At 49.4% G+C, this 19,991-nt stretch overlaps 1 protein-coding gene across 2 annotated transcripts in view; it reads left to right on the top strand.

Moving 5' to 3' along the window:
• The first annotated feature begins 2,505 nt into the window (after positions 1–2,505).
• Positions 2,506–19,991, top strand: part of LOC106743635 — a 160,415-nt gene continuing 142,929 nt past the window's right edge. The window contains exon 1 of one of the 2 annotated variants that reach the window (XM_014617662.1): positions 2,506–2,984. In XM_014617662.1, coding sequence (XP_014473148.1) covers positions 2,915–2,984 — 70 coding nt within the window. In that variant the 5' untranslated portion in view covers positions 2,506–2,914. Of the gene's footprint in view, positions 2,985–15,087; positions 15,683–19,991 lie in introns of those variants that run through there. The other variant, XM_014617663.1, reaches the window with a different exon arrangement.

Below are 19,991 nucleotides of genomic sequence, written 5' to 3'. Positions count from 1 at the left end.
ATCCGTCATCCGCTATTCACTTTCCCGGCTCAGCTGATATCGATTTTTACGGCCCAGCTGGTTTTGTCTTTTGTTTCCTTACGCGTAAGTAGCACGTGCGCCGCAGCGATCAACTGATATCGACAGGTCGATTACCGACAATAAATTTTAACCGTTACACGCGAATTATTTAGTCGCTCAATTTTTCATACAAAAACCCTAACTCGCTACATTTCAATCTAATGGACTGCCGAACATTTTTTCGGTTTTCTAGTTTTCACATGGCGTACTATTCTTTGTTTTCTCAAAGTATCAAGCATTCGCGCCGCAACGAACGTACATTACTTTTCCTTAAATTGCCTTCGCAAAACAATGAGAACTTTTTTTTTCAGAAAATATTCCTTTTCTTATAATAACATAAGTTTAAACCCAAATAATTTTCTTGACTTAATGTCATAAATATCTTATTCAGACTCTGTATTTTCAATTCCCGCCATTATAAGCTTAAAAATATTAAATAGAATGAAAATAAGACGACAAAGTCGAACGGTCTCACGAACCGGAGTGTGGCGAGTTGAAAACTCGAAAATAAGTGTGGCTGGCTAAGAGCTCAGTAACATAAAAGAAAGATTAAGTAAATAAGTCACTACTGTTGTTTAAGAGGAATCGTGAAACCTTTCATTCACGTCTGAGAATCAAAATTTATCTTCTTGCTAAATTTAAAATCAATCTCGACGTGTGTGTATTTCGGTACTAACATTTTCAAATCTAACGAAGCTCTATGCCGTTGGAGTAATATACAATTTTTTGTGATACATTCGCGCACAAAGCGCGTCGTTGTTTAGGCGTGTTGTCACGCTGAAGGTAGCGTAACCTTCAACGTACTTGAGCGTGCGTAGAATCACAACAGTTGAACGCAGCCGAGCGTGAACATCAGATCGCGTTCGCTATTTCCGATTTTCTCTAATTGAATTGATCTGAAAGAAGTACTGAGCAAGATTTCGCGATATTCGCGTTGCGGTCATCGTGAACGGCGAGGGCGACGTGAAATCTAAGGGCGTGTATCGCGCTTTTATCAGATTGAGAATGGAAACTTAATCATCGTGGTCGGTTCCTTAATTCGTCCAGACCGTGTGCTCCACCTTTCTACCATTGTAACTAATTAGGAAAATTATTTTACATTTCAGATCTGGCGAGAGTTCGCGGCAGATATGGTTCCGGAGGGCGTAGTTCCGGCGGATGCAGATGCGGCACCGGAGGATCCGGTTCGGGCTGAGCGGACCCAGCTCGAAGGTAGGTCTCGCGGACTCTCTGTACTTCCCTACTTAACCCTTCGCGGTCGTAAGCCGAGATACAGCCGTCAGAATGACTCGGATTACGACCACAAAGGGTTGATCCACTCGTACCTCTGCGCGTTCTCTTGTTCGTTAAGCTGAATTTCCGAATCTGACCGAATTATTTTCTTCTCTGTTTCAGGCTCTGCAGCGAAGCATGTGGCCGGCTCTGACTTCGGGGTCGTTTGGGTGAGTAAAAAAGTGACCAACGATACTTCGAGGTGGCGGGTATTTGTGGAGCTTAACGAGAATCAATGCGATTTACGTTTGCTTGTACACGGTAAATAATTTTGCGTGGAATTTAACGCAACGTCCCAAACGGTTTCTTGCAAATTTTTGTGTTAATTTAACATAAGATGAATATGTTGAAAATAATACAAATATCATATTGAAAAATTAACACAAAAATTAATACGTTAATCGACATCGAAGTATGAATGTATTATTTTAACATTTACACATGTTGAATATCGATGGGAATATTACAAATTTAACACAGAAATTTGAACGAGGGGCGATTTTAACACGAGTACAAAATATTTTTTACTCTGTAGATATTTGCATGTCGATTTGCCGTGTACGTAAACACTGTTGCACAAAATACGCTGCTCGGAAAAATTAGGAGACCGATTCTTCGGGTGCTTTTAAAATATGTTTGAAGTATCGAATACTTTCCTCTTAATACATAATTTTAATCTGAACAAGAAGGAAAAATAGTCATAAAGCAGGATCGATATGTCAAGAAGTATTTTGAGCGCAACTCGCGGACAAAGCATCGTCGTCGCATCGATGCAAAAAAACTGATCTGCAATGAACTAATTCATATAAACGTGACACTCGAGCAGTTTATTCTTTCATTTACTCAAACAATAGAGTTATGTAAGGCTGCTAAGTAGTCGCTATCTTTGGTTAATGGCGTCGGAATCCAGGAGCCTTAAAAGAAATCTGCGTACGCTGTGATCCCCTGATTGTTTCGATAATATACAATACGCATCAGAATCGCGCCATTTCGCGCAGCATGCTATCGTTCGCGTTTGCGGATATAAATTACGCGCTCGTGATTATTAATCTTTTAGATTTCCTACAATTCTCTTTGCGGGAAACATTTTTAATTTAGTTACAACGGCGATTGCGTCCGTTCACAAAATATCGCGATAACGAGCCACCGCGAAGTAATCGACGCAATAATTCGACGTATTCAGCGATCATTTCTCTCGCGGAGGTGGTCGCTTTCAAAATCGCCGCGACTCTCAACTTTCAGTTTTGTACGCGCGGCTTCCCGCGCGAGACCTGCTGTTATCGAATGCAGCTGACTTTTCGCAAAAAAAGAAAAGTTAAGTGTGCGAGATAAAAATCGTTTTGCTCGCCCATACGCGTCACGTAAAATACGTTCGTCAATCGAGTAAAAACTTGAAGCAGCCGCGATTATATTTCCGCCGCGTTCGCGATGATAGATTCGCCGATCGATGATGGATTCCAAGTTTTCGGTTTTACGTACTTGCATCCACGTCGTGAGCGAAGTGAAGTGAAGTGGAATGCGGTCAACGTGGGGCGATGCACCGGGACTGGACGCTTCGGACTTCCGGTTGTGACGGAGTCCGATGTACGGCGGCGAGCTGGACCAGGCTGGACATCGATGGACTTCACGTCTGTGGATTTCCGCGCGAAATGGTGAGTGTTGAATTTCGACATTCGCAGAGTGTCATTTGGGTAGCGCACGCTACGTAGACAGTAGTTGTAAATCGCATTGACTCCTAACAAACGAGAATAAGGCCAGTTACTCGCTGCAAGACTGCGAAAATTCCGACAGTTTAACTTTGTTTCTTTTTTTCGAAGATACACATTTGCGCGTTTAATCTTTCTTTCCTAACTCGGACGATTGTCGAGAAATATAGTGAACATCACTGTGAGTAAACATCCGTAACAAAATTCCACGAGAAAAAAAATGTTTTCACATGCTGAGACAGATGCATTTACCCGAATCGAGTTTTAGTCCTATATTAAGGCTCGTATTTTGAATTCTTTCTTATCAATAAAAGTAGCTTAAATGTGTCTCCTCAGACAAGCGGATTTCTAAGTCACTTTTAAAGACACTTTTATCAATAAAAGAGAGCTTAAAATGTGAGTCTATGTCTTTAAAGGTTTTCTGCCTTGATGCTACAAATGGGAAGATATTTTCGTTTTCCCCACTTGGAGACTAATAATGTAGAACCAAGTAAATTTAATATACGACCGAAATTTCGACTCGGATATTTATTTCATTCTAAAATTAGATCATTTCTTTCCGATTCTAAATATACATCTCCGAAGAATGTCCGTTTAGAATATCCGTTCGGAAGCGATTATTTCTTAATTGAGAGTGCGCAATTGAAGCATCATACAGGAGTTTCCCAATGTCCCGTAAATATTGTACGTTCAGAATGCAGTATTGAACTTTCCAATTACCCTGAAAAACCAGATCACTTAGCAATTGCATAAATCCTATATGTACGCGGTAAATAACCTGAGTAAATTAACACAGATTACAAGTTAGAAGTTAATTATGCGAAACAATATATGTAAACCTAACGTAACTATTCTTCTTCTAAACTATATATATATAGTTTTACATAATTATTGGGAGTACAAATTAGTTCGGTCTGTTTTCAAAAGATGGCTCTGGCTGTTATGAATGTTTCATAGTTACAGCTGATTTCTGTGGTTTCAGAGAGGTTAGACATCTGTCAATAATATTCAATTTATATCGCTTTGAGTTTCATACAAAGCCCCTGTTTTTTTCAAATTTTGTGTTAACTAAGCAGCATTTGCGGCAGGTTTTGGTTTTCTGCTTTAATTGGAAGAAAAGTGCAGCTGAAGCGCATCGAATGCTTGTAGAAGTTTATGGTGACAATGCTCCAACTGATAAACCATGTAGGGAATGGTGTCGACGTTTCAAGAATGGTGATTTCAGCGTTGAAGACAAGCCTCGCTCTAGACAGCCAAAAAAATTCGAAGACAAAGAATTGGAGGCATTACTCGATGAAGATCCGAGTCAAACGCAAGAGGAGCTTGCAGAATCATCGGGAGTTACGCAACAAGCAGTTTCCGTACGAGAAAAACGGCCGGAATACGAGCAAAGACATGGCAAAGTTATTCTTCTGCATGATAACGCTCGGCCTCATGTCGCAAAAGCCGTAAAAAATTCTTTGGAAACGCTCAAGTGGAATATTTTACCGCACCCGCTGTATTCGCCGGACACTGCTCCTTCTGATTACTGCTTGTTCCGACGGATGCAGCACGATTTGGCAGGTCACCGGTTCACTTCTTTCGCAGAAATCGAAAGTTGGCTCCTAACTTGGATCGCCTCAAAAGACGAGACATTTTTTCGAAATGGATTTCGAAAATTGCCTGAGAGGTGGGAAAAAGTAGTAGCCAGCGATGGACAATACTTTGATTAATCTGTTCATTCATTTTGCTCTGAAATAAATGCATTTTTGACCACAAAAACGGACCGAACTAATTTGTATTCCAAATTTGAATTTTAATAATTTAATTTTAATTCAACTTTTAATTAGTTTTTGTTTGGGTTACTTTTAACGAAATTTGTTGTATAGGCCATTTAGCTTTTAACAACTTCAAGCAAAAATTTAATTTACCCAGCCCTGCGTGTGCTTACATAATTCATATAAATGCTCGTAACACAATCGTCGGCGCGCGTTAAATTCCATGAATAACTCGTTCGAGGGAGAATCCGCGAGAACGATAGCTATCTTGGTCCCCCGCGAAACGACACAATCGATCGCCGGGATCGATAGGCGTGCTAATTCCCCCGCAGCCTAACATCTCTAAGAGGCGAAAAGTCGATATTAGGAACGCCGTGAGAGATTACGACTCTCGTCGCGTACAACAGACGGATAGATTCCGATTGAAATCCCAAGGAAAGGGTTAACGTCAGAACGTCTCGAGCCGTCGTCGCACACCGCCGTCGTCGTCGCCGGTTGCATGCAACATTCCCGTAATAGCTGGCGGCGGATCGCTCCCGCGAGGTGCAACGCTTCCTGCTGCACTCGCGCGAGCTTACGGTCGAGTTTACGCGGCCCGGGGTTTCCCCGGGGCGTCGCGTCCTCCCCCGTCGAACGAACTTGGGCGCACAAAGCGGGCATGCCGTCACTTTGTAACGATAAACTCGGCGTAAGGTTTGTCAAAGCTAATTGGATGCGACTCCTCGCGCACTGTCGACTCTACCGCCGTCTAGATACGCGAAATGTACGAATTCACGCGCACGATTCGTTGACCCGGATATCGCTCGCTCGTTCCTCCCCGTCGTCCTGTCGTTCTCATTCCCGTCGTCGTCGTTTTCTCCGGGGACACCCGCTCTCGAGACTCGTCATGTCGGTCCTTTTGCCGACGAGCTGCCGGACCCTGATCGAGCCCTCGGCAGCAGGCGTCGCCAAATCGAATTTCGCCGCACGCCGCCCCGCGATAAATATGACGACAGAAAAATATTTGCGATATTCGAAATACCTGCTTAGGGGCGGCTTGGAACGTTTCGCGTGCCGGCGCGATATCGAATCGTTGGGCTACCTTCCCCTCTCGCCTAGCGAGCTCGCGCGATTTTCCGCGCGGATTCGCCGGCTCTCTCTCCTCGGCTGAGACGAGCGGGCCGGATTTCGCCGACAGAAATACCGCCGTTATCTCGGGATCCCCGAAATCTTGGCGCGTTCGATGGAGGGCCTCTCTTCGTCTTTTCCTTTTTTTTCCCCCCCGTTGCTCGCGGCGCTAACTAGTCGCGCGCGCCGGCTCGAAACCGCGCCGTTTCTTCCTACCTGTGTAATTACACCGTGATTTATCACGAAACGAGTAAACGCTTCCCCACACCCCTCCCCCGCGCGTACCAGATGCATACTATTACCCGATAATCTCCATTTAAATAACGACGCCGAAACTCTTCCGCCTCAAACGCCGTTCTACCGTTACACACTTATTATCTTTCAATTATTCAATTCGGACCCGTCGGAGGGAAGAAAAAAAAAGGGCCAGCCGACGAGGCGGCCGCGGATCCCTCTCTCAAAGGTATCCCGCCCCCGACGTGACGTTAAATACATAAATGCAGGAGTTGCGCGATCTTGACTCAGCGCTAGTTTCGCCTCGCGGCTACTACCGCGCAACATTGTAGAAGCCGCGAGTCCTCCGTGTGCGTTTCCACGTGCGCGCACGTGAGTGTGCGCGGCTGTGTGAGAGCACGGCAACCGTTAACTCCATTTTCGCGTGTAGCGCTCCCGAACGAGCTCCGATAGCGCAGTCGAATAGCGGTACACGAGAGAGAGAGAGAGAGGGAAAACTGGTCGCCACGCTCATAATTACATGTATAATGATAAGAACGTACTTTAACGATAAGACGGCGAACGCCGGGGGTGAGGGAAGGCGGGAAACGCCCGATGGGGTGCACTTATCATCGCGGAAGCCCGTCTGATTGATACGATTACATTTATTCAGCGGACGGTTTACGCGCCCATCGCAGTCGCGAATTAAACGAGAGTCCCTCCGCTCGTTTTTACTCCCCCCCCCCCCCTTCTTCCCACCCTTGCTCTTTTTCGTCCGGCCGCCGCGTCTGCAATCGTTGGCGGATATTTTTCATTTCGCGATCCCTTCCCGAGACCCTTCGCGCCGCTTTAAAGTATTACTTATCCTGGATTTTACCCGCCCGACCGATCCCGGGTCAGATCAATCACTTATTCGTGATCGATCGCGTAACACTTTAAGGATGTTTATAAGGGGCGGATGCGCGCGAGCGAGCGAGCGGCGGTAAGAAGGACACGCTCGCTCTCTCGTGCGATTCCCGATGACACGACGTGAAAGGTGTGTATCGTATCTCCCGCCCTGTGCTTATGTATGAAATTATTTTTCCTCCGCGGGGATACATAACGTCTCCTCGTTTCCCTGTCGAAGATAGATTAATGAACCGGCGGGACGAGTCGCGACGCGTCGTCCCGCTCTCGGATAATTATTCCGGATTACTCGCGGATAAAAAATGACGCCGATGGGCGACGCGATCGAGAACCCGAGCCCGATGGAGACCGACCGGATCCGCTCGCTCTTACGTCACGGGAAATAATTCCATTAATAACGCTTTTACTCGGAAGTCATCGGATAATGATATTCATTTAAACTTCATTAAACGAATATACGAATAATTTCTTTGTCGTTCGCATTATTCGTTATTCGCGCGTAGAGAAAATAATCTGAAATCGATGATAAATATTCTCATATATAAGGAAGGATATTACAATATTCTTGGGAGATTTTCAGTCTTGAATTATACGAATAATGCGAACAATAAGTGGGGCAAATGATAGAGAAAATTTTATCTAAACAAGGCACTGAATCAAAATTCATTCGAATCAGACCCAATTCTGGCGGTAGCGAGCGGTTCTCGATATTAAGCTGCAGAAAGGAACCCAATGTACGACACGTTACTTTGAAGTCGCCTTCAGTCGGGATCTTAATTTCCTGCGGAAACAAAAGTACCTTGTCGATACTTCCCTCGAGAAGAGAGAGAGAGAGAGAGAGAGAGGAAGAATGAGAGTGTGCGAGAGAAAAAGCGAGCTTTCCTCCGCGTTTCCTCGCGAGACGTATACTTTTACCCGGCTTATTATTTGCGTAGAGCGAATTTTACGTATTCGCCCGAGCACTTAGCGAGTTCGGTGCGTGTTTTACGACGCGGAGCGGCCGGCCGACCGGAGTGGGCGAGCGGCCGGGCGATGTGGGTAACAATAGCGCTGCTTTTTCGTGATAAAGGGTTATGACCGCGCCTTTGAACTTTTATGAAGGACGTTCCAAGTTTCGGCCGTGAACGCCAAACGCGTCTCTGAAGCATCGTGAGACTTCGGAGCCGCGAGCGAGCGCGCGCGCGTATTTCGCGTATTGCGCGAGCGACAGTATCGGGAATGTAAGCCGAACACGTATTATCTACCCGATGCCACGTAAATGTACGCAAATATGTCACATCCAGCATAGTCGCGGTTGCCGAGGAAAAGGAGCCGGCGGAGGAGGGCGGGGGAATGGAGGGGAGAGGAAGAGCAGCCGTGGCGTTTTATCGAACGAGAATTCAGGTCGTCCCGGTAAATGTCTAAAATATAATTTCACGCGCAGATTTCGCGGCCCGCTCTCAAAATCGCTATTTCCGCCGCAGGTTACCAAGAGCGTCTGCTCTCTCGCGCGGATTTCGAGTTTTCGCCAAGCGTCCTAATTAACAACGGCAAATGCGTAGAATGTATATTTCATAAAAGACGAACGTAAAAGCTCCGCAAATTCGTGTCTGTGCGTGTGCGCGCGTGTGTGTTTGCGTACGACCGTTTTAAAATCTGCAACCCCTCTCATCTGTCTCTCTCTCCCTCTCTCTCACTATTGCATATTTCAGGATGTATACACACACACACATCTAAGCGCGTGTTCAGAGAGAGAAAGAGAGAGAAGTTTTTCGCTTTCTATTAGTCTCCTTCACAGCCAGCATGTTTCAAACGTTAGACTACGTCTCGAAGTGCTTTTATTTGATGCGCGTGTGTGCGTTTTTAAACGAATATCCGCGTGGGATATATATTTTCACATTTCTCCCGGGCGACGTTAGAATTGAAGAGAACCGAATGTTACGGGGCGCTCGTATCCCGTAATTAACGCTAAGTGCCGGCATTTAATATCGAATTTTGCTCCCTAATGTCGTTTATTGTTATCGCGAGACCGACAATCGTGGCAGCCGCGTTCAGCTCTAAACGGCAGATACGAAGAGACGGGCCCGTTCTGTATTCAAAGTTCTTCATCGCGCGACTGCTTCGGGACGCGACGGGCGCGTCTTACGCCATCTTCAAGATAAACGGCTCGTATATTCCAGACGTAATTCCGGCGGAGGACGCGGCTGAGCGCGCTCGCGCTTTTGGGCGGAAAAACTTGGCACGTTCAAGGACGAATGCTCGTCCCTGTCGCGACAACAAGTACCGCACCCGCGGCATTTTCCGTCGCTTTGTTCTTCTCCCGGCTTCTGGCTACGTTTTTATCTCGTCCTGCGTCTCGTCTTCGTCCTCGACCAGAGCCGGCTTTCTCTCTCTCTCTCTCTCTCTCTATCTCTCGCTCTACGCTCCCTCGTCGCCGCAATTTGATGTATGGCTTGTTGGGCCAGGTAAGTTTGCTCCTCGCAAAGATGTCGTTGACCCGCTACTATTACGCTAGATAGGATTAACCCTTCCGCCCAGCCGCGGGCGTATACGCGCGCGCGCGTGTTTATACGTATGTGTGTATGCTGTGTGTGTGTGTACACACGTATGCATAACGTCGTGACCGGTCACTAGCCGTGGCGCTTCCGAGAGGTAGCAGCACGGTAACGCTCGTTAGCGGCCCCGAGTCACCGTCGAACCAGAAATTTCCATATTCGTTGAGCGCGGTCGGGATTTTTAGCGCTTCATCTGTTTGTCTCCGACTACAAACTGGCCCGAGCAGTTTCGCGCGCGGCGCCACGCGAACGCAATCGAGTTAGCCGACCGGACGTGTCGCGCAAATCACGGGAATTACACGGAGCCGGCGAGCCGCGCCATCGATAGCGGCGGGTAATTAACTGAAACTCGCACTGCGCGCGTTATTTATTTATTCGCGTGCCGAGCGCGCGCATACTTCGCGCCGGGCTCTCGTTCGCGGTAAGCGATCGGAAAATCGAGAGTTAAAAGTCCTCGAGGTTCTCTCGGGTCGTCCGCTGTATGCTTTGATCTCTCGACCGCTGGTCCCTTAACACGTTCGTCACGAGCATCACATGTGTGTGTGTGTGTGTGTGTGTGCATCTATGATGCACCGGTCTCTCACGAGAGGCCAACTTCATGTATACGTGACGGCGATAATTACACTTTTTACGTTTACAAAAGCAAGCCAAGTGTGCCTTACAATTATTATCGTACAAAAATTAATAAAACCCGAGTCGAAATTCTAGACCTACCTTCGACTCGAATTTTCCAACGTTTGTAGATTCTGGAGGATGTAGGTGTAATTTATATGGAAACTTTAGTCCTACTTAGCGCCTCTGAATGGCGGAAAACGCACGAAATGCCACTTGTAGGTTCCAAAGAGATGTTTTGAGTTGAAATTTTCAATTTTATACTGTTTTCAAAGGGGTAAATGGAAATAAAATCTTATTTATAATATTTCGAGTCGAAATTTTAAATTCTACATTAAATTTTCAAGAGGAAAGAGATGAAAATAATGTCCTATCTGTATCGAAGCAGTATCGAAGGAATACAATAAATACTCTTTTAATGCTACAAATAGTTGAAACCTGCAGAATATAAATTTTTAAGTTATATATTAAATCTACAAATGGAAGTATGGCAATAACTTCGCTATTTGTGTTAAAGAAGCGCAGTAGAAAACTTGCAAACACTTAATATAGAACTAAATTAGACTTAAAGTAACACTAAAATTTCGACTCGAGAAGCCTCGTAAAACTCTCCAAATTCTCTGAATCTAACCTGTTCCTCGAGTCTTATTAATATGTTTATTATTGCCACGTAGATCATCAGTGATCCATGATGGATCTTTCATTTAACAACCGTCAACAATTGGTAATATTTAAATTATTGTATAACATTAATGATGTATGTCAATATGTAATGTTATAAAATTCGCATGTAACAATACAGTGTGAACACTAAAAATCTGTCATTGTTAAGTAAATTTTATAACATCGATCGATAACATAATATTAAGTATCACAGTGAGACTACAGCAAATCATCAAATCCAAGTAGAATTGACAGAGTTTAAATAGGAGCCATAAGTTAAATAGAATCAAAAGAGGTTGCTGTAGGCTTCATAGCATCTCGGTAGGCTTTACATGGAATATCGAGGCCGAAAGTAAAGCTACAGTTTCAACTGGGGAGATTAAACAGAATCAAGCGAGGTTTGAGAATATCAAAATAGGCGTTAGATGGGAATTCTCAGGCCGAAAGTAGGATGAAAATGTCGACTCGGGGATCGGTCGCGTATCCGAAACGAGTCGTCGTAGCGTTAACCCTCGCCGTTGGAACAACGCTCGGAAAAGTCGCGTCCTTATCCACTATCGGTCAATAACGAGTAGTTAGATACCACCATGTCAGGCCCGGTTCGGGCTAACTACTACCGTAATTTCATTATGTTCGGCGACGTCATCAACGTCTCGAAATTACGTTCTGCAAGACCGCGTTCCTGTGTACCGCCACCGCCCTGTGTACCGCCGCACCGGCAGCATCGCGACGCTGTAACCGTGATTGTTGATGCTTCCCTAATGTTTGTCCCGTGCCGAGTATGAAATAACTTCGTTAGATTTGCGCGGTATCGATACCGGGGCTTCGTCGCTGGCTCCTGTAATTAGCAACGGGATGTCGAGGACTCTTAATGCCTGCGTAAGGTCCGCGGCTCGATAACCCCGAGATATCATCCGCAATCAGCGTGGATGCCGTTAACGCGTCTTCGCGTGGAAATTCGCCGGGCGGGTAAGGACGCAAGCGCAATAGTTGACGGAGGGTGCATCGAGTAATTTCATTACGGAGGACGTCGACACCTCGACGCGCGTCGTCGCCTCGCCCGGAATTATATACGGCCGGCGGTCTCGCTGTCGGCGTTGACCAGGGACGCGGCTAGTCACGCGGCGATAGATAGACCGCGACAATAGTATCGGCCGCCGGCGGCGTCTATCTCCTGTCGCATCGCTAGTCCCGCCGTTAGTCTCCCGGTACGACCGCGGACGCAGGCCCTTAATCTGATCTGCCTGCCGCGGGGCGGGCGCGACAACGGAGGTGGAAACAAACGACTCGGGCACACACCGGTATTCGCGCGACTCGGATCATCCCGTTCCGCCCGACCGGGACCGCCGATTCATTCCGCTTATAAACACGAGCTGCCGTGTAAACGGAAGCTCCCAGGATCGGCCGCGTTGCGTGCAGCCGGACGTGCAGGGTAGGGAAACGGGATGTGTCGGACGCGACTGAGGGGTAAAGGGAGGAAGGGGAGGAGACAGGTTGGGTGACGCTGGGTATATCTGGGACGACGACGAGAGGTAGGGTGGCGCGAATACCGCGGTTCTGATTACTTCGGAGGGTCCCGCCGCCGGCGGATTTGCGGATACGCGTGATGCCGGGGCTCAAGGGCTTCACCGGGGGACTCCGGAATAAAGACCTGGCGAGAAAAGGCAGGCCGTTGCCCGGAGAAAAGTGTGCCGGCGAGTAATTATTTCTCCGCGCGAACGGCCGTTCGCGCGATGTTTCGAGATGTACGATATAAGGGGGTGTATCGCTTTAAATTAACCGGAACCGGCTGAAAAACACCGGTGGAAATACATGCGCGCGCGAGGTTAATTTAATTTGCGCGAAATTATAATTAAGGTCGCAATTAATTTAGCAGTTATCGTAATAGCGGTTATAATTAAAAACAAGAGTGGCCGGCTATAATATTGTTGCAATCATTTGTATCACGGGGGGTTGCAACGTGGCTCTAATTAATTTCCGCGCGACGACGACGACGATCGCGGCGTTTCGGCGTTTTAAGAATACCGGAGCTCGCGGGTGGATCGATATTTTGACAGATCAATAATAGCGCCCCGAAAAATGGCGTCGCGCGGGGCCCCGCGTACTATAAATCCGTCACGGGATAGTTCCCAGTTGTACCTGACGCTCGCAAACACAACATTGCTTTTCCATGCCTCACATATCCGTTTCCCTCGTTCGCGCGGCCCGTGAACCCGGCAAAAATGCGGTATTGATCGAGTGAAAGCGCTTTTCCGGCGCGCGGCGCGCCGCGATCTTTGATTTTTCATATTAGAAATTCTCATTACGTCCTCATCGTATTTTACTCGCTCGTGCGCGCACAACCCGCCCCAAGCCTCTTTCCCCCTCCGCGATTACATACCCGCCGCTCCCATTCCGGCTTACTACGCCTTCAGGTGCAACCTGACGCCGTACATGCTAGATGGAATTCGATATAAGCGTCGCTTGAACACGGAATCATTTAACACGGACGAGGACTACCGACGGAGGAGGATTGGGACCAAGGGAACGGGGTGGTGGGAAACTCGGAAACACTTTCGGCTCTTATTTCTCAAAGAGCTTGATCCTTTTATTTACCGTATGCTCTCCCCCCNCTTTTATTTACCGTATTCTCCCCCCCCCCCCCCTCCCCGTTCTCGCTCGCTCTTGCGCGTTCAAAAAATTCTCACTGCGAACGCGCGTTACTCCCGGCCCGCTTCGCGACCTATCGCGTCTTTGACGATACATCTCCGTATAATGCACGTTGAAACGCGAGGCAATCTCGATGCTCCCAGACAAGATTTAACGCGCGCTCGTGCACACGTATTCCTTCTCTCCGTTCTCGCGCGCGTATTTGACTTCATACCGCGTAACTCAAAGTTTCGAAGAAAAACCATCTCGCCCAACTCGGCGCGCACTTATATCGAATTCGCTCGAATGTAGACCGCATTACGTCACCATGGAAAGAGTTTAACCAGAGTTTAAGAGGCACGAGCACCCGCTAGGAGCTAACACCAGGAGAGGGAGGAGGAAGAGTGCGGGGAAGGTTAACTTTTCGGCGTGCCCGATCCGCGCGGGGTAAGGTCGAAACGATACAGGGAGCCCATCGGGCTCGGGCGTTGGGTCGATACCTATCCGTTCCCACGGCTGGGAATGCTTAACTTTAAGTGCGGATGCTTTTACTCACTCGGCGTAGGAACGCTCGGACTTAATAGGATATCGATACTCCCAAGTCATTCGATACCGAGAGGACGCCAAGAGGGTACATTTCTCTTTCTTTCCGCCTCCGCGCGCGGTGGTGTCGATATTTAGCGATGTCAACGCGAATAATACGTGAATTATTGTTCGCCGGGTGCCCCTGCTTTCCGGGGGGAGGATAAGAAGGAGGAAGCAAGGAAGAGCGCTCGATACAGAATCGTAATTCAGGTACTCGGTCGTAGCCGAGGAGGGTAATCGTAAGAGTGCGCGAGAATCCGCTTCTCGACGAGCGAGAGGGGCTCGTAAAAAAGAACGCGTTACCCGAACCGCTCTCGAGTCCTCTTCGGCGCGACTCCAAGCGCGAGGAAGGAGGGGGGAGTCGCATATTACTCGCCGTGTCGAGGTGGATCCGAGGCGGCGGATTGGAACGCGCATTTCGGTATTCTCGCGGCGAGTATCCGCGCGTACTCCCTTCGGAATCGCGTTGTCGTTCCACCCTCTCTTCGCGCGGCATCCCAAGCTCGCCGAGCGACGGCTGTCCCGCTTGATTCCGCCGATTGCGGTTAACTAACGGCCGCCGACATCGAAGATAAGTCATCGTTGTCGGGAACTATTTAGTATCGCGAGGGCCGAGGTATCGATACTCCAACAGCACATCCCTCCTCTCTCCCCGCGCCATCCTGCCACCCTACCCCTCTACCTACCCGCGTCCTTTGCGGACCATCGTCCGCCTTACGGCGATGCGTAGAGTGCAACTCCCGCACAGGCGCTCGCAGAACCCCCCCCCCCTCTCTCTCTCTCTGTCGCTCCCCCTCCCCGCGCGCTCTCTTTCGTTCGGGCTGGTTCGTGCCGGGGCGCCCACCATCTCGCCCGCACTGCTCCCCGACATCGGGCGGTCTCGGGCGCGCGAACGACCGAGAGAGAAGCCGAGCGACACCGTCGGCGGCGCGAGCGAGAGAGGGCGGTGCCGCGAGGGTGGAAGGGGCGCCGCGCCGCCACTCCGCACACGCGATCACCGTGGGGCACACACGCTCTCCCCGAATGCCTCCTCGCCGCCACCCGCTATTTCCGCGCGACGCGTGCTCGCCGCACGATCGGGACGCGTGTGCCCTCCTCGTGTCGCCCGTGCCGCGCCGTGACTCGTGAGAGGGTAGTGTGCGCGCCGAGTGCCCCAGCAGTGCCTCCTCGCCGACGAGCGTTCGCTCGTCCGTCCGTCCGTCCGTCGCTTAAGTTCGTTGCTTCGTCCGTTTGCGGAGGGAAACGTCTGTACCGTGAATTGGTGAAGAGAGAGAGGAGGGATTGCACACCGAGGCGATATCGCGATACATATCGCGAGCACTCGCGAGTGAACGGCCCGATGTGAACCGCGCGCGCGAGGAGTTACGGAGAGGGTTGATCCGGTGTTGTCTCGCGGCGTGGGCGCGCGCGCGCGCGCCTGCCTGTCGATCGCCCTGTGTGAACGTACGTTGTCATATCGACTTGGATCTCGCCCGCTCTCTTCCTCCGTCGTCACCAACCGCGTCTCGTCGTCGTCGTCTTTGCCGGCTCTCTTCAGAGTTGAACGACTGCGCGCGGCGCAAGAAATCGGCCCGGATCATGGATTGGACCCGGGGGATCGGGCTGACCAGCGTGTTGTTGTTCTGCCTCGGGATCGGAGGTAAGTGCGACCGTAGTGCGGCGGGGGACGCTCTGCTTTTTGCCGCCGTCGACGGCGGGGCCCTTTGTCGAAACGGTTGTTGTTGCGCGAATGCGGCGGGCCGACGCGTGTCCCCCGCGCTCGATCGATTCGATTAATCGCCGACGATCCGCGTCGGGAATGCGCGGCGTTTCGGACATCCGCCCGGAGGCTGGCCGTCGCGACGCGCCGCTTTGCTTTTGTTCGCGACGCGCGATGTCGATGGCCTATTTGCGCCGCTATTATGAACGGGTGCAGCGTGACGATAACGCGGGCACGTTTGCGCGCCACTATCCGAAGATAACCATCGGAAATTGTTTTAACGAGGGTCAACGGTTGTCGCGTTATTTTGGTCGCCTTGTTTGCGGTGTCTCGTTCGATCCTCCTCGTTCTCTCTCTCTCCCTCTCTGTCTCTTTTTCTCTCTCTTTTTCCGCCTCTGTTCCTCATCGCGGTGATGAATTATTCGAAGACACTCGAGACCGTTTGCGCGCCCCGCTTTTCATTCGGAGGGAAATTTGACAGGAAAATAACCGTCGAGAAAATTGCTTTAACGAACCGGCGACACTCGATACGCGATACCTTGCCCTCAGTGTCTTGTGGATTCCTTTCCACCATGACGAATTCTTCGGAGATACTTGGAGCTTGGCGCTACATTCGCTCACTCTCTCTGTGTCTCTCCTTCAAATTTTAGAAATACTTTCCTCTTAACGCATTGGGAATTTTTCATCTTAATTGGAATATCGCGATTAATTCTTTCCCCGCCTATTTTTCTTTCCTCTCGCCCCCGTTAGCCCGACATTAGTCCACCGGGGAGAGAGAGAGAGAGAGAGAGAGAGAGAAAAAGAGAGCGAGCTTTCCTCTCGGAGAGCTTACACTATTTTCTCGCTCCTGTGTTCTCGAAATTGGCAAAGTTATGAAATAGGAGAGAGAGATGTACTTTCGAAGGGCCGGGTCGCGCTCGGAGGATATTACTGATTCCTGCCGCACTAGCCGTTTGAAAGTAGTCATACATTTATTCTGCCGCGACGAGAATGACATTCTATTGGTAATAACTAAAGTGCTGAGTTTCTGAATTTTTAAGCGGGGGGCCGCGTGACTTATGCATTCGAGTTCGTGAAGTGTAATCGCCGAATGCTCAAGTATTGGAAATGCTTTAACGCGAGAAAATACTCCCTCCCCTTACCCGGCATCTACACGGAAAAACCTAATGGCGCAACTGCGCTAATCCGACTAAGATGATCCCGATCCGAGGAAAGCAAGCGTCGAAAGCGCGTGTGTAACCCACAAATGTAACCCGCGTTCTAGGATGCGCGCTCCGTGCGTGCAGCGCCGGGGAGATATGTAATGCGGAAGAGCATTAAAATGTTTCCCTTTTCATCGGGATTCAGCGAGAACGCTACGGAAGGCCGCAGGAACTCGCGCACGTACCTCCGCACGCCGAATACACGTAACTCCCGCTGAAACCCTTAAAAACCTCGCGATAATCGAACACGCATCGATTCGAGATCATTCGGCGTAGAGGGAGGCCGGCGAGAAGGGGTGCGTTTTATGCGCGCCGGCTTTTACGCGCGAGTTTTTACGCGCCATGCAGAGCATCTCTCTTAATGCGCGCGGGCGCACGCGTAAAATACGCGGGCGAGCTCAGAGCTTTATGAGAGAACAACGCGCGCGCGCGCACTCAGGCGGCCGCGGATTTCAGAGAAGAGTATTCGGTTTACGAATGTAAAACGCGTGAAAAAATAGATGATAGCGCAGTCGGCGGCGGCGGCTACACGGGATAAAAAGTATATTGTCTCTTCCCCCCCCCCTCCGCCAATCCGATTCCAAGTCTTGCCCCGCGCTGCCCCTCCTCCCGCCGGAATTTTTCCAACGCGCTCTTCAATTCGCGAAACGATTGCGGCATACGAGATATGCATTTCCGAGACCTCTCGCGTCCCCCCCTTTCCTCTACACGCTTCTTCCTCCTCCACCCCCCTCCTAGGTCTCTTTGCACCTCTCGCGTTACACTCGCTCCCACGCCACTCATTCCGAAACTCATTTCGCGATATGGGATAAACAACGACATTGTCGGAAAACGCGAGTGGAGCTCGAATCCGGAGGTAACTCCGACCCCGCGGCGGTAGTGGCGTACGACGACCCAATTACCAGCACGGTATGTGTGTGTGTGTGTGTTCGTGGGTATGTGTATGTGTGTATGTCGCGACTACTTTGTGGAATACTTATAATTTAACGGACTTTCGATACGGCTGCCGATCGAGTGGCCGATAAGACGCTTCCGCGGAAAATCGTTCGGAGCGTCGTGACGACGTTGCTCTGATAACTCGTAAAGAAAAGGAAAAAGAAAGAGAGAGGGAGAGAGAGAAGATAAATCAAGGAGAATCGGGAAGAACAGCGGTACAACGTTCTTGTATATATAAAGGCCGTATACGCGTTTCGAAATTATCGGCCGCGAGAGAGAGAGAAAGAAAGAGAGAGAGGTCCTTAACGTCTTCATTTCGCGTAATCGATCCCCGGCGAGCGCGGCGGTATCAGAGACAAGAAGTATCGATACTTCGATATCGGCCGATCCGGCCTCTCACGGTGCCTCGGTTTTGTCCGTAATCTTCCCCCTCTGTCTCTTTCCCTCTATACCGCTCCGGGCTAATAAGGGCGAAACGATCCGCGCAGGGAGGGTGTCGCGGCGATCTTCGTACGAGATATCGACGGATGAAAAAATTTGTCTCTAGATCGATAAGAAGGGAGGAAGAGAGGGAGAAGGCAAGTGGCGGATAAGCGACTGGGGGACGGGAAAGTGCACCCCCGCGGAGAGCGCGTGGCGGCGTCTCGCAGCGGGTACATCGTACGTACGTACGTACGTTTATCGTGTATGAACTCCAATTTCGTGATGGAAGTGGATTAATACAATTTAATGGCGCCCCGGGAGAATTATATGCGCGCCGACATCTCGTACCTCGATCTTCCTTCCTACGAATACACGGAAGCGCCGCGCGTACTCGCGTGCGTCGTGTATGTGTGCCCGCGCTCGCGCGGGCCCACGAGATGTATATCGGGGGCCGCGAGCGCGCGCGGGTCGGGGGAGAAGGGGGAGCACCCTATCTCCCGGTATGCTTAATGATAATGAAGATAATAATAATTTAATTTAACACTTCGCGAGAGAAGGAGGTCGCGCTCTCGCATTGATTCCCTCCGACTCCTCTTCCTCATCCCTACCTCTCTCTCTCTCTCTCTCTCTCGCTCTTACTATCTTTCTTCACCGTTCCGATTCCTTGCGGAAAGTGCAATATGCAAATATTAAAGAGTTGTCGTCCCTCCTCCCCCGGTTTCTATCTTCTCCGACACTGCTCGGCCTCGGTCTTAATCTTTCTTGTTATTTATCTTGACTATTTGTTCCTACTCTCTCGCTACCATCTCCACCGGCGTTTCATCCGTTTCCGCGATGTCCTATGTAATTTTTTCCCTCCTTTTTTTTCTTCCTTTCTTCCCCTTTTTTTATTAAGATCCTCGGCACGCTCATTCCTCAGGATGCAATTAATCCGCGTTCGTTTGCGCGCGCGCGCGTCTTCTCACTCGGTCTGCTCGTACGGAAAATTATTCTCTCCCTCTCTCTCTTGCTCTTTCTTGCCACGCTGATGTGTTATACGTATTACGTTAGATGTAGATGGGTGGTAATGCGAGCGTTTAATTCCTCCGTCCTTACGCGATTACGATACGATCATTTTTATGATACTTGTATAACGACCAGCGTTGCCCGGAACTGGTTATTCCGGTATGCACTTAGGGGAGATCGAGATGATCCCAGAGTATTAATAAATTGGATTTTTCTCTCTTTCTCCGTCTACCCCCTCCTCTTGTTCCTCTCTATCACTCTCGTTTACCACCTTACGTAATGACAATAACACGAAGACCGCCTGTATCATTACCTAATGTACCCTCTTACAAGCTGCTTTCATACGTGCTTTCTTTCGCGCTCCAATTTTATAGTTCTATGTGCGATGGCGCTCTCCTAACGCTACCGGGAACTTTCTCTCCGAGCACTTAGTAAATATCTCACTCTTCCTATCCCGCTTCTCTTTTTCACGGGCTACCGGCCGACCGGCGGCGGCAGGTTGAATATAAAAAATGTGTATGTATGGCCGCGAAAAAACGGCCGCGCTTATGAGAAATGCAAACGACGTCGGAGGATCCCGAGGAACGACTGTCCCGGTCGCGTTTATTTCTGCTCCTATTTCCATACGCTCGTGTACTTGCGGAAAATATGAAGTCTCATAGGCCGACGGGAGCAAGAAAGAG

This window comes from Dinoponera quadriceps, unplaced genomic scaffold (assembly GCF_001313825.1).
Source record: "Dinoponera quadriceps isolate SergipeBrazil2010 unplaced genomic scaffold, ASM131382v1 scaffold1115, whole genome shotgun sequence".
In the NCBI taxonomy this organism is placed as follows: domain Eukaryota; kingdom Metazoa; phylum Arthropoda; class Insecta; order Hymenoptera; family Formicidae; genus Dinoponera; species Dinoponera quadriceps.
This window is presented reverse-complemented; position numbering and strand designations above follow the sequence as displayed.